Genomic DNA, 13,987 nt, shown 5'->3' on the forward strand with positions numbered 1-13,987 from the left:
ATTTTTCAGTGAAAATGTCTGTTCCCAGTTTCATGTAAAAAAAAAGTCATGTTCACCACCTGAAACTTTGCTGAGAAGGTGATAGTTGTAACAACAAGACAGAGTTACCTGGAAAGCCCCTGACTGTGGTTTCTATTAAGAAATAACCTTTCTTTTACAAAGAAAAAGTTTAGTGTTCTTATTTGGCTAATTGTTTTCAGATATATCTTTAGAACTCTGGTGTCATAGCACTGGGGAGTTACTTAGTTGCCTTTTCTATTACGGACTGTTGATTTTTTTTCCTAAATGGTGTGGAAGTTCAGTAGCATCTGCCTGGATTTTGTGGCTCTTGCAATATCATGTCATGCATTTTCCTAGAAATGAATGTTATGAACTTGCAGAACTCAAATACCTAAGTAATTTTTGTTGTGAAATTTTTGTGTGTGTCATTTTGGTTAGAACTAAGTGGTGTTTCTTTGCTATCAGAGGTGCTCCTTGAAGGGCTGCTGTTCCTAGGATCATAGAAGAGTGTGTGAGAAACTCATGAGGTTTTTTTGCCATAAATAGAATATAAACAGCTTGAATTAGTCACCTGGCCTGTGTTGCAGTGAAAAAAATTGAAATAACCGAGTACAATGATGGATGGATGTATTTGATGTCATTATAAACCCATATACAGGTGGGCAAACAGGTGATGCATACTTCTGAGCATGAGATTGTACTCAGGCTGGCTGGCATCTCTGCATCTGGTTGTCTTGTTTAATCTGTACTTGGGTTGTTTACACAGTTGCAGGGCTTTAACATTACTTTTAAATCACAGCACAGCATACAGAAAGGGAGGTATTATCTTGACAGAGGCCTCAGTTATTAAATTTGTTTTTCAGACAACTTTGTGTGCTTGTATTGTTACTGCTGCACTCTAGCTGCACTGCCAGTAGTGCATGCAAAAAACCCCTCTTTTTAATTGGTGAGTCACGAAACACTGAACCAAGCTCATGACATGATGTAGAAAACCAATGTGTTGTGTTTTGTCTCTTTTTTTTTTTTTTTTTTCCCTTGGTGGCTGTTGCTGTATAATTGGCAGACAAAGGTATAAGTGGCTTGCTCATGCTTATACAGGAAGTCTGTAGTAGAGTAAAGGCTGTAAACTCTATCTTCTCGATCAGAAGGCATGGTGTAATGTGGCAGTGCTGGCTTGTATTGTCAATGGTGTATTGTCAACAGTATTTAGGCTCCCCAGCCCCATACAGAATCAAAGTAGTATGTGGCCTTCTGTAAGTGCAGACTCAGGACATGCTTAATGTGTTGACATTTTTCCTGTTTTGCTTTTCAAGCTGAATTCAGACAGTTTGGGTATTCTGGTTCATCTTGTCAGAAACAGGCTTCTCTCTGCAGTGCTGTAGTCAATCGTAAAGTTTCACTGCTGTTGCACAATTTGAGGAGAAGACAAATTGAGAAGGGAAGGCTCTGTGTATGGGAACTGAAAGCAGTGACATTTTGCTTCTGTTATTGAAAGGTAATGAATGGCCTTCCGAATGGAGCCGACGTGGATCTAAATGCTCCTTGCCAGTATGAGTTCCCCAGATACGTTGATATCCCTGTTTCTCTTGGTGTATCAGCCTGTCTTGAGATGATGGTTGTTCCTATATGTCTCTACACTACTTGGGAACAGAGTAGGCTGATAGTCATTTCTTCCAGATACTGAAACAAGGACAGGGAGCAATGGGTGTAAGTTGCAGCAAAAGAGGTTTCACCTCGACACAGGGGGGAACTTCTATACTGTAAGGGTCAAAGAACACTGGAACAGGCTCCCCAGAGAGGTTGTGGGGTCTACTTCTCTGGAGGCTTTCAAGGCCTGTCTGGCTGTGTTCCTCTGTGATCTGTGTTAGATAGCATTGTCCTGCTCTGGCAGGGAGGTTGGACTCGATGATCTCCTTGGGTCCCTTCCAATTCCTAACATAAAAGAAAAATAACTTCCATATTTTTAAGAGAATTAAAGACTCATTTTTATGTTCTTGTTCAGTCAAAAAAGAACCTCTCAAGCTTGTTGTGTGATAAAAAAGCCAAAATACTTTGATTTGTTTAAATGTTTAACAGGTACTCCTTAACAGCCATTTTTAACAATGGATATCCAAAATCTAGGAAGTTGCTTACAGTAGAGGAGGATGGTTGACTTTATCCATCCACTTTTACTATTCCAACTTGAATACCCAGACAGACTGTTTTTGCCTTCAAAAACTGTTGCAGTGTTTTACTACATATATGTGTGTTTGTGTTCTGCTTATAAAATATTTTATTGTACCATCTGCTTTTGGGGTTGGGCTTTTAATACTTTCGTAGTTACAGCAGGTGTCATTAGTAGTATTTTTGACTAAATCAAAAGTCTTTTGAGTCAGAAGACCAACTGGCAGATGCAGAATAGGTAAATACAAAGTGAAGGAAAATGGAAGAGAGCTTTGACTGTCTGGTTATGCACAGCCATAGCTGTAGTGGATTAATGTCAGTGCAGGTCTGTTCTCTTTGATTTTAAGCTCATCCTGATGCCATACTGAGACAAAGTGTGTGAGTGCATGTTTGGCATTGTAATAGTGTTTGACTCGTAGCTATGGCATACTTTAGTCTAGGTACTCTGTTGGTGCAGTCTAAATACTAATTGTCTGAGAACTGTACTTAAATCAGGTTAGAAGCTTTAAGCATTCTGAATTATGCAAACTGTCATGCTGACAACTCCACATTTTTATAATTTATGAATGCATACTTTCTGTTTTCATGAAAGGAACATTTCTTTATGTTTCTTAGTGTTAAGGTAGTGAATGATCATAATTTTTATGGGGTGTCCTCTTCAGTAAAATCCCTTGCTCTGCAGTTTGACATCACTGGCCAGTCAGTGCATCCACTCTTGTTTTTGCAGTGCTAGGGTAGTGATATGTAAAAAGGAGGTATTGGTATTTAGGATTCTATGAGAGAGATGTCCATCTTTGGTTTAATTGTACATATATTCTTGGGTTAGCAAACGTTCTGTCATTGAATTCCTTGGGTATGGGATTAAAAATGCCCAAATGGCAGTAGGCAAGAAGAACTTTATGAAACCTTTCTTGGCAAAAAACTTCCATATCCTTTCCCTTCAGACTTTCTTTTCTTCACAGCTGCTCTTGTCCTGGTCAGATTTGGATTGCTTTTGCTATACTTCTTCTATGTTTCTAGTACACTTAAATTGCTATAGGATACTCTGCTTGTTGATTATGAAGAATTGTATCTGCATTGTCCATTGACTTCCTCTTAGTTCCAAGGTGCAGTTTAAGGATTTGCATACTATTTGTTAAGTGCTTTGCTTTGCCTGCTAAAGCAGATAAGAATTTATCATGCTGATTACATTGAATAAAGTATCCTTTCCCAGACTTGTATCCTTTGTAGTGAAGCCCATAGTTATTAATCTTTAATGGTGCCTGCAGTGCACAAAAGAAGGACTTAGTCCTTATCTCAAATTGGCTGCTTGATTTTTATTGTACTTGGTTATAAAAACACTCAGGTCAGAAAACTATCTTTGATGCTTCTGTCAGCAGTGTTACTAACAATTACTGTGTTGTCTCTGCACCTATATGAATGCCACCATTCTAGGATTATCTTCTGTGGTTTGATTTGTCTTTGTATGATCCTGCTCTGCTTCCTCATTCTGCCTATGGTGTGAAGTATTACTGCTTTGTAAGAATAACTAAAGAGGGGAAAAAACTCCCAATACCCAAACTGTCAGTGCTGTTGATGGACATTACTTTCCCTTGATCATTTTAATTGTATTTTCGTATCTTCTTTCTAATGTTTCCTCATCTCTGGTGTTAGATTTTTATCTTTTCTGTCAAATACTTGACTTGTTGAATGTGTTTGTCTCATTGTACATTTAACTTTGAATCAATGTCAAATGCTCCACTGGTCTGTGTACAGAGTGAAGCTTAATTTATAAATTGATTAGCTAGGATGTATGTTATAAAAACTTTGACTTTTGATTTTGGATCATGTACTAAATACTTCTAATAGATTGCACATCATTTTCAAATTGTATAATGTGAATTGTTACCTTGGGTTTCTTTTGTTTAATTTCTGTGTCTTTTTTTTTTTTTAATTATTAGTTTCTAGCAGACAAAAGTTCAAATATGTTTTTTTTCCAGAACTAACTGTAATTCAGCTTTCAAATGACATTAAAAGCCTTAATGTTCATCTGGCAGTTGAAGGCAATGTCTGCTTGAAAACTGTTGGAATTGGATTGGGGGAAAAATAAGCTGGCAACAAAAGTAATACAATTTTACTGTAACTCAAGTAACTTACTACTTATTTAAAAAATGATGCAGGGAATTGTATGTAGGAGCTTGAAGATCACAGAACCACAGAAACATTCCATTTGGAAAAGACCCTTGGGATCACCAAGTCCAACCAATATCCCTACTCTACAAAGTTCACCCTTAAGCCATATCCCCAAGCACCACATCCAAACGGCTTTTAAACACATCCAGGGTTGGTGACTCAAACCATCTCTCTGGGCAGCCCATTCCAATGTCTGACCACTCTGGCTGTGAAAAGGTGTTTCCTAATGTTCAGTCTAAACTTACCCAGTCTCAGCTTGAGGCCATTCCTCCTTGTTCTATCACCATTGGAATGGGCTGCACGGGGAGGTGGTGGAGGCACTGTCCCTGGAGGTCTTCAAGAAAAGCCTGGCTGAGGCACTTAGTGCCATGGTCTAGTTGATTGGCTAGGGCTGGGTGATAGGTTGGACTGGATGATCTTGGAGGTCTCTTCCAACCTGGTTGATTATATGATTCTATTTACCTGTGAGAAGAGACCAACAAAATTTTTGTGCCTAAGTAGTAGTCTTTGTCCAGTGATTTGAGAATTTCATATTCTGCATCTTTACTGTTTGTTTGTCAATTGCATAATTTATGATTTTCATAAAGCATGATCTGTGCTGTCACCTTTATTTCTCCTCCTGTTTTTCCTTATTTGTGGTGTACTTGCTATGCAGCTATTAATAACAAACATACAGAGTACTCCTTCCAGAGGTCTCTAGGTGCTTTATAAATAAAATGAATATCAGAAGATAAGACAAATGAAAGAGGGGAAGATCATGTCATCATTTAAATAAGAATGTCTCGGTCTGTGGTGTGATTGTTCAGAAAAGGTTGTGCAGTGGGTTTATTTGGTGTGTTGTCTATGACAGACACGTCTGTGGCCTTCTGTTCGTGTCTTTCCAGCAGCCTGGACCACAGTCTCTTACATAACCTGCAAAGCAACACCATTCTGTAGTTTTAAAGGTGTACCCATTGTACTTTAGAATGCAGTTAACCTAAATGAGTAGGACCGAATACTCCAATAGTCCATTTTACAGCTGTAATCTAAAACGCTTCATCTTGTTGTTCAAAGCAAGTATTTAGTTGACTATCTGAATTGGTCTATTAATGGAAGAGTAGCAATGTTTTCCTAGTTTTCTAATAAATATGTGGGTGAAGATTGTCTAAAACTTACATCTTAATTCTGAATCCAGGTTGTTGTTTTGCTTTCCCATGTGTATAACATCTTTCAGAACACAGGATGCTGTCACTCATGCTGTAAAACTGGAAGTCTTTTTCCTAGAAGAGAAGAGGGATTCTGAAATGTACAACAGGGAACTGTGCAAAAACAAGAGCAAGTGTACTTTTACTTAAGCTTCTCTTCTCCAGAGGAGAAAAAAACAAAGCTTGACAAGGAACTAATAATGTTGTAGTGCTGTTACTTGTGAAACTGCAGTTTCACAAAATTAAGAATGAGCCTTACTGTAATTGTGTTTCCATTCAAGTTTTATGGTAAAAATTGATGCCTTTTTAAAAGTAAGTTACTCAGCTCTGGTAATTAATTCTGAATAAGCTTTAAATTAGCTAGCTTTTGGGTATTGCTTGGCTTCTTCAGGGTAATTCAGTAAAAGACAGCTCTGTTTCCAGATTTCTGGGAAAGCCTGGTAGCCCACACATAGCTTGTACTGCTGCTAGCAGTACCCGAGGTGTAGACATTTATTTTTGTTTTAATCTTACAGTAATTGCAGCCTTTAGGCTGAACAATGTCAAGGCAAAGGAAAAACTGTAAGTAAGAATTAAACTAAGCAGCTATTGAACTGCTGTGAGTAAACATCTTGAGTGGTGTGGCTACCTTGTGACTGCAGTTGAGATCTTCACAATAAATATAGCTGTTTGTAGAGTATTTTGGATCAGTGTGCAATACATGCAAGTGAGATACTGAAGTGTGAGAATTCATCATCGCAGATTGGTATCTTTGGGTTAAATAGAAGTGATGTAAAACTTTGTTAAACTTTTATATTTAACACCTATTAGCCACAACCTTAAGTTCAAACTTACTTTTTGTCTATTACTAGGAAAAACAAGGGATTCCCAGTCAGCCAGAATGGAATCTGAAATTGTGCCAAAAATTACCAAAATGACAGTGTCTGGAAAGAAACAGTCTATGGGATTTGAAGTTCCATGGTAAGCCAAGCCCTCATCCATCAAGGTACATCAGCAGCTCTTCTTTCAGACTGATGCACCTGGAGCAAATTTTCTTCTTCTTTTTTGTCTATTTTTACAGCAGTTTTAGTGTCACTATCCAGAAGTAACCATCTCAGCTTCTTGTTTGACTCAGAATTACTTTCAGAAGACGGTACCTCACGTTTTGAGTTTAGCAAATCCTTTCACTATGAATAGTGCAGAGAGATAGCAGCTAGTCAGGTTATTTAAACATCCGCTTCATAGAATACTGAACTTTCTTGGGGTTCGTTTATTTTAAATTTAGTTCTCTAAGTGGAATTATGAAATCAATAACTCTTAACTGTAATTGCTTGTTCTTCAAAGGAAGTAATACATTTAAGAATAATTTATGAGGAAAACGATCACTTATGGCTAAACCTTGCCTTCCTCTGCAGCTTTTATTAACTTTAACAGATGTCTGGGGTATAACTGGTGTAGAGAAGAAACCAGTCTTCATGCTTTAGCTAAATTAAGAGTAGTTGAGCAACAGTTGGGATAGTATCCTGATTTTGGACCTGTTGTAGGGATGCCTTGTGGGAGCATGAAAACAGATGTCTGAATCGGTCTACCTACAACAGTAGCTGGCAGTGGTGACTTAAAAATGTAAGGACAGGACATGCATGTTGGGAATACAGTCTGTCAAATGTCATCAGATGTAACATTCCCTGGCTCCCTTATTCATTTTTACACTATTTTTGTTAAACTTTTTTCTATTAGGAGTGGTTAATGGATCCTTCTTAAGTACTGGATATGCTTATTCTGTCCTATCTTGCAGTACAGATCCTACAGATTAGGATCTGTAGCAAGAAATTTCATAATTTGCTCTCAGGAAAAATAATTAACAAACATAAGCAGTGCCAATATCTCCATCCCATCCTACAGTCTTTGTAGTTCTGAAAGAGTTTTTGGGAGTAAGAGGGCAGCATGGTCTTTATTTTGTAATATCTTGTGCATGTTTGATAACAGAGTGGAAAACAAGCAGCTGCATCTACTTAAATCTCTTAGGAACATTTAATCCAAGATGTGAAACTCAAGTCATTATTCCCTTTGCACCACTAAATGCCATTGCTAAGAGACATCACTGTCATTCAGCTACTTAGATGCAGTGAACTCCAAATGAAAAAAATTTGGGCTTTTTAAAAATCTTTATTTTGTAGTTTTTGAGATTTGCAATATATAAAAGGGAACTTAATTCTTTTTTTTCCCTTTGCCTTTACTAAGTGGTGACTCAAGGTGTGACACTTGGATTTGATTGTGAAATTGCTGTCATGTCGTGGCACCTTCGTCTCTGTTATTTCTACTACTTTTCCTATAAATTGGAGTTTTTAAAGGGGACTTTTGTGGAATAGATTAATTTTGATAGATGTTTATAAAAAGAAAGGCATCTTTGAGTGAAAAAGATCTGCTAAGTAGTCCTGGATATTAGAGATTTGTCTTGGGTTAGGGTGGATCTCTCCCCCGTTAGAATAAACTCACAACAACATGGATTTTTTTTTTTTTTTTGGAAAGTCAGGGAAAAATGAAATTGTATTTCTTATGATTTAAGTATAACAGTGTAAGGAGAAATAAACTACTAGAGCAATGTAATAACCTTAAGGAAGGTTATTATGCTTAAGCATCAGCGAAGCAGCCAAAACAGCAGCGGGGGCAGATAGCAACGGGCGCAGCTGAGGCGGCAGAAGCAGCAAGGTGAAGGTACAAGCTGTGCTTCCAGACATAAAGCTCTTGATGCTCCAGTGAAATTATATTAACTTATCCATTGTTGCCTTTATATGTCCTATCTCTAGAATGTTTACCTCTTCACTCAGCGCTTCTCTGTTCTGAAATTTTTTTGTCTGAGCTAGAGATCTGGCTCAAACGGCCACAAGATTTTATTTACTTAGCTGCAATAGCGACTATTTAAAATATTTCTTTATAAACAAGAGCAAATACACAGAATTTTGTGTCTCCTTGTGTGTATGTGTGTGTTAGGTCCATAGGCAAGGAGGACGTAACAAGAATGCGTCCTCATCTGTAGACTGAGGTATTCCTGGTGAGGCTAGTGTTGGCTCAGTGTCTGAGGACAAAGACGGTTGGCTCTGACATGGTTCTCAGCCACTTTGTTTTGCTTCAGAGACCCTGAAATATTTTGTATCATGCTTGCTTCCAGTTCAGTAACATGCTGGGTTTGGTGAGAGAAGAACTGAAGTTTTTGGGACCTGATGATAATCCTTTTGAATAAATCCTTGATATTATGAAGATGTTTATTAACAGTAAGCTCAATCCCCTCATCCAAGTCATCAGTAAAGATGTTGAATAGAATTCAGTTGCTTCAGACTTGTTACAGGAGGTGTGACCTCGCAAATGAGAGCTAATCTTACTGGAAACAATTGGATTACTGGAATATTGCTTTGAGCATTTTTGCTTTTGTAGCTGAGTATTCTTTGTGGGACTGTCTGCAGAAAGCGGAGTTTGCTCACTGCTGTTGGTCTGGTGCTCTAGCAAAACTGTTTACCAGTCAGTATTTATCATATGAGGTGTGACCTCACAAATAAAAATAATCTTATTGGAAACAACTGGATTATTGAAATACTGATTTGAGCATTTTTGCTTTTGTAGCTGAGTATTCTTTGTGGGACTGTCTACAGAAAGCAGAGTTTGCTCACTGCTGTTGGTCTGGTGCTCTCGCGAAACTATTTATCAGGCTTTTTCTTCCTATTAAGTCATGAAGGAAGCTAGAAGAAGTTCAGCCAGAGCAGATGATTATTTTAACCAGCCTGACCAATAATTTAATAATTTTGAAAGGGGAAATAAATGTAGACATTCCTGTAATGACTGTAAGTACTCCGAAAGAGTCAGTTGTATAAAAATAATTCTCTAAGTGTCCAGAGTAGAAGATTGAAAATAATGTTTAGAAGCCAAGTCATGCAGTTAGTCTCCATCAGGTAAGCTTTCAAGTTCTTCTTTGAATGCATGGTAGCATGAACCTTTCAACAGTTGCTTGAGGTTGGGTGTCTTCTAATAAGTTTTGTAACACTATATGTTTTACTTGCCCCAGAAAATAGTTGATGTCACGATAATTCTTTGCTTGGTTTACTCTTGCTGTCCTTGTTGGCAAGACAACCTAGGAAATTTCTAGCCTGGCAGTTCTAATTTTGAGTAAATATTTGCCCTTGCCAGGATTTTGTATATCTGATGATTTCCTAATAAAAAGCTGTGGTAAGCTCTTTGACATTTGTGCCTGAACTGTTGGCAGTCAGGCTTTCTTGAGTACATGACCTCAGTATACATACAAGGTGTGTAATATTTTGTTGCCTTTAAAAAAGTAAAAAATTTTTACTTCAGTGTTATCCACCCCCCACACACACTTAAAAAATTACCCAGAATAGACTCAGCTGAGCAGGAAATCAGAATGAAGCTTTATATTTACAGCCTAGCACCATATACAAGCAGGTATTTACAATATATACAGCTACAGACAGAAATATACAAGTTAAAAAGTAATACAGAAACACAACAGCCTTCCCAGAAACCAGAGTCCCCAGGAGGGGCTGTCAGTCACCCTTCCACCTACTTTTCACCCCTCTACTTTATCCCAGACTTTGCCTTGTGTTCAAGGGGAGAACATTGGCCAGGGGGTTTAGGAAGCAGAGGGGTTAGTTACACAGACTGCAGGTTAGAGAGAGAAGTGCATGCAGCCAGAGAGCAACTCTCTTATCTATGTTTGTGTTCTTGTTCATCCATCTCAGCATGCCTATGAGTAAAGCAGTCATCACCATTGTTTCCTTTTCACAGCCTGTAATCTAATTCTCACTAAAATACTCTAGCTAGCTTCAAACCAGTACACTCCATGTCAGCAGTTAGTAGTGATGTGGCAAATTGAGACTGCTCTTGGCAGTTCCATCAAGTTCTCATACATAGATCCATGCAAGTGGTCTTTCTCACATACTTTTTTTTTTTTTTTGATACAATATTTCAATGTAATGGAGACCAAATTTGAGCTTGGCTATTAAAGGGCTGTAGTTAATATGTTGAGGGAGGTTCTCCTCCCCCTCTACTCTGCCCCGGTGAGGCTGCATCTGGAGTACTGTGTCCATTTTTGGGCCACTCAGTTCAAAAAGGACACACAACTACTCCAAGCACAGAGCCACAAAGATAAAGGGAATGGAACATTCCCTTCATCAGTCAGGAGACACTCCTCAGTCAGGAGAGACTGAGGGAGCTGAGGCTCTGCTGCTTGGAGAGGAGGAGACTGAGGGTTGACCTCATTCATGTTTATAAAGGTGTAAAATGTGAGTGCCAGGAGGATGGACCCAGGCGCTGCTGGGTGATGCCCAATGACAGGACAAGGGACAACGGGTGGAAATTGAGGCATGTGAAGTTTCCTGTAAACCTGAGAAAGAATCTTTTCCCTGTGAGGGTGACAGAAAACTGGAGGACACGTCCAGGGGGGTTGTGGAGTCTTCCTCTATGGAGATAGTCAAGACCTGCCTTGGATGTGTTCCAGTGTGATCTGGTCTAGGTGATCCTGCTCCAGCAGGGGGTTTGGACTGGATGATCTGTTGAGGTCCCTTCCAGCCCCTGACACTCTGATTCTGTGAAAGACCCTTGCTGATGCAGTTGATTTTTATACACTCATCTGTGTGCACTGGCAACATGCGGAATTCTGGTATGTTAGCCTATAAGCTCTATCTTCTGGCAGAATCAATTCACTAATTTTGAAAGGGCTTACTGAGGAGCATTTTCAATTTAATTCATTTTTTCTGATTGACTGCTAAGATCTGAAGCTTGTTAGCATTTTTCTGATCTATTATCAAGCTTTCAATCTCATTTGGTTGCTGTGAGGAATAACTTACTGCTGCATCTCTCTACACGTACTTCCATGTGACTGGAATTGTACATTTCATCTGCCTGTCATCCTGTTTAGGTATCTAGCAATAAACTCACTTTCCACAACATTCCCCAAAGCTGAATTATCTCCTCAGAGATACTCTGCAAGTAGATTATACACACTATCTATTCTGATGTTTCTCCTGTGAAATGACAGGTCTTGGTTTATCATGGTGCAGGTTGCTTTTAGAATCATAGAATAGTTTAGGTTGGAAGGGACCTCGAAGATGATGTAGTTCCAAACCCCTGCCATAGGCAGGAACACCTCCCACTAGAACAGGTTGCTCAAGGCCTTATCCTGTCTGGCATTGAAAAGCTCTAGGGAGGGAGCAGCCACAACCTCCCTAAGCAACCTGTGCCAGTGTTTTCACCACCCTCACTGTAAAGAACTTCTTCTAACATCCAGTTTAAGTCTCCCTTCTTCCAGTTTAAACTCATTGCTCCTTGTCCTTTCATTACAGGCTTTCCAAAACTTGGTAATATTTGAAACTTCTCAATGGAGCAGCTTGCTGATTGTTCAAATACTGCACCCTTGACAAAGCAGCAAGGCCTAATGTTTTGGTGCTAATGTTTTGGTGGCTTGTTTGTTATTTTACCTGTCTAGCACTTCTGTTGCACCACCCAAAATGAAAACTATTTAACAGCCTTAAGCAGTCACAGTCACAATTGATGCTACTTAAAATTGAGAGAATACTTATTTTATATGGCAAAACCCCATGATTATTTCAGGTGCTGCAATCAGTTTGAATTCTACTACTCAGCATCTGTCTCCACGTCTTGTTTTTCAATCCTTACTGTCATAGGTTTTGGCCTGCAAGATCATCTGAGCATCTGGGGTTAGGAAAAAAAAATCCTCACCTAACTAAACAGAATTTAGAAGCTTACAAATAATGTGCCTTTCAAAATACGTTTTGGTGTTTTAATAGGCCTGATGTGACAGTCTTTATGCTTTGGCAAGCTATAGTGAAACATGAGAGTTTTGCTTGTAGGCACATTTGCAGCTTCATCTAGCAGCTTCATTTAGCTTGGTGGAAGTGCAGCTGTAGGAAAGGAGAGAAAACTATAAGCCACTGTGGAGGCTGCTTTGATACAGCTCCTCATACAAATGTTTCTCTTTAGAACTTCAAATTATAGAATTTCAGTGAAGAAAGCTTGGTACCAGTGTAAACCAGAGTATTTTCAGGAGAGGGTCACCTTTGCATAGTGGCAGTAGTCATTATACTTCACTGTGAAAATGCTGGATGCTTTGCTGACACTGGAGTTTATCTGGAAAAAAAGGGGAAAAGATGGAAGAAAGTCTTCATCTTGATGCAAAATATTTGATGCAAATTCATTGTAAATATATGAGGTCCTCAGTATATGATTCAGGTAAAAATTATCTTGATTTTAAATACAGCATTTTGGTATGTAGAAAGCTTTATCACCTCGGTTCTCTGCACAATTACCTTTTATCAGCTTGGTTGTTTTGAGTCAGGTTTTATCAAGCAAAGTGTCTACAGAATCTAGAATGGCTGAGGGTGGAAGGGAGCTTAGGATCATCTACTCTAACTCCCTGCCAGGGGTAGAGATGCCTCTCCCTTAAGGAAACCTCTCCCTGGACTTGAGGACACATCTTCCTTGAGGCAGAGCAGAACATGGCTGTATTCTGCTTGTAGGGCTAGTAGTGTTTATGGAAACTGTTTCAGGATTGATTTTTCAAGGTTGGCTTGGGCTCTTAGATGTAGATCTCTGTAATTGTTCTGCAGGACTATTCCTTTCTCTCCCTGTTAAAAGAAGTGGCTGTGGGAAGCTTTTGTGTATCTGTTGCACATATTTTGCAAGATTATTTCTTATCTTGTTTCTGTACACAGTGCTTTGTCAGAGAAGATATTCAGAGCTGCTATCTGTGCAGTTTGTATCCAGCTGCTTATCACTTCCACCTTAATGGGCTTATCGCATACTCTCTCTGGGGCTTACATGATAGTGAAGGGGAAATTCAGTTTCTCTCCTGTGTATAGATGGCTTTCTCACTTGCATTCCTTGTGTTTTCTTTTTTCTCCTAGTGTGACTGCTGAAGAAAATGGCCATGTGAACACACCTCAGAAAGGAGTGTTAACTGAAGATGCCAGCGTAGCTTCCCGAGTCCTTGAGGGAGTCTCAAAATCTTCTCTTTCACCTCAAGTAATGGAGGTTTCAGAAGAGCAAAATGTAGTGCCTACTCCAGTAAAAAAGTCAGGCAAGACAAAACAACAAATAGATGTGAAAGCAGAGTTGGAGAAGAGACAAGGAGGGAAGCAACTGCTTAATTTGGTGGTAATAGGTAATACTGTTAAATTACAGCTGTGTTAAATTAAAAACTGTCTTGATTGAATCTGGAAGTGATTTAGAAGCACAACTGTCCTCTACAGGAAGGGGAAATCTCTTACTGTTTTCAGTCACACCTGCTTGACCTTTATTCTTTGGAGGGGAGTACATTCAGATGTCCTTTACTAGGACAGTGAAGTTGGCTTGGCTTCATTTTGACAGCGTAATACAATATACTTTGGTTTAGTTTCATTCTTGTAGTGTTCACACTACATTCCCCTTGTGCTCTTTTTAGAGGTACTATATGGCTGGCAGTC

At 38.9% G+C, this 13,987-nt stretch overlaps 1 protein-coding gene across 1 annotated transcript in view; it reads left to right on the forward strand.

Moving 5' to 3' along the window:
• The window catches only part of HBS1L (HBS1 like translational GTPase), a 58,288-nt gene that overhangs the window by 24,519 nt on the left and 19,782 nt on the right, over positions 1-13,987 (forward strand). The window contains exons 5-6 of the mRNA XM_064169112.1: positions 6,371-6,479; positions 13,430-13,686. Coding sequence (XP_064025182.1) covers positions 6,371-6,479; positions 13,430-13,686 — 366 coding nt within the window. The remainder of the gene's footprint in view (positions 1-6,370; positions 6,480-13,429; positions 13,687-13,987) is intronic.

Source organism: Pogoniulus pusillus, chromosome 31 (assembly GCF_015220805.1).
Source record: "Pogoniulus pusillus isolate bPogPus1 chromosome 31, bPogPus1.pri, whole genome shotgun sequence".
NCBI classification, from domain to species: Eukaryota; Metazoa; Chordata; class Aves; order Piciformes; family Lybiidae; genus Pogoniulus; species Pogoniulus pusillus.